This window comes from Rhincodon typus, unplaced genomic scaffold (genome assembly GCF_021869965.1).
Source record: "Rhincodon typus isolate 14 unplaced genomic scaffold, sRhiTyp1.1 hic_rhity00005008, whole genome shotgun sequence".
Classification (NCBI taxonomy): Eukaryota; Metazoa; Chordata; class Chondrichthyes; order Orectolobiformes; family Rhincodontidae; genus Rhincodon; species Rhincodon typus.
This window is the reverse complement of record NW_025970646.1, coordinates 2,677-3,475: the sequence shown is the minus strand read 5'-3', so window position 1 is coordinate 3,475 and position 799 is coordinate 2,677. Positions and strand designations below refer to the sequence as shown.

The window sequence follows — 799 nt, the reverse complement described above, 5'->3', positions numbered from 1 at the left end:
CACTGGTGTGCCATTAGCCAGTGCTTTTGTGGGGGGGTGGGGGGGGGGCGGTGTATGTTTAGACTTACATCAGACTTTTACAGAATACACAGCCTCAGAATAGAACCCCCACCCCAACTCCCTGTTGGGTTCACGCTCAACACAACTTCATTTGTTCTTTAATTCTGACTGGGGCCTAGTAACTGCCCAATACAGAATAAGTGTAAGTAAAGGGGGGGGGGGATGGAGAAAGAAAACATATCCAGAGGGAGTGAGAGAAGAGATCAGAGAGTGAGAGTGAGAGAAGAGATCAGAGAGTGAGAGGTAGAAAGGAGCCAGGTCTCCGTCCCCCCCACCCCGCTCCAGTCTGCGTGACGGGAAGGAGTTACTTACAGTGGCCCGTCGGAGATGATCTCCAGCAGGGTTTTCAGGTCCCTGGTGTATTCGGAGTGGTTGGGATAGCTGAGGGATCCAGGCTTGTACAGGTTCCCACGATGGTCCAGCAGGGTGAAGACACCACCGCTCAGCTGCAGGGAGTATGGCAGGTCTGCTGGAAGCCCCTCCTCGCTCAGGGCCTCTGCTACGTCCCCAGGGTAGCAGGTGAAATCTGGGAGGGAGCGGAGCACAGCGGTGACTTGTGGGTGGGGGGTAGCTGTCACAATGAGGAAGGCCACTGTGCCCCCCTGTCCCCCCACCAACCCCCGCACTCCCCTCCCTTCCCCTCCCATCCCCACTTCCACAGACCCCTCTCCTCCCCTCCCCTCTCTTCCCCTATCCACACCCTCCCCACCCCTCCCATCCCCCTCCCAAAACCCCCTCT

At 57.8% G+C, this 799-nt stretch overlaps 1 protein-coding gene across 1 annotated transcript in view; it reads right to left on the bottom strand.

Moving 5' to 3' along the window:
• LOC125482013 (AMP deaminase 1-like) overlaps positions 1-799 on the bottom strand; it is a gene marked incomplete at its 3' end in the record, with an annotated part of 10,553 nt that overhangs the window by 8,145 nt on the left and 1,609 nt on the right. Inside the window, exon 2 of the mRNA XM_048593982.1 lies at positions 373-586. Within this exon, the coding sequence (XP_048449939.1) occupies positions 373-586 (214 nt within the window). The remainder of the gene's footprint in view (positions 1-372; positions 587-799) is intronic.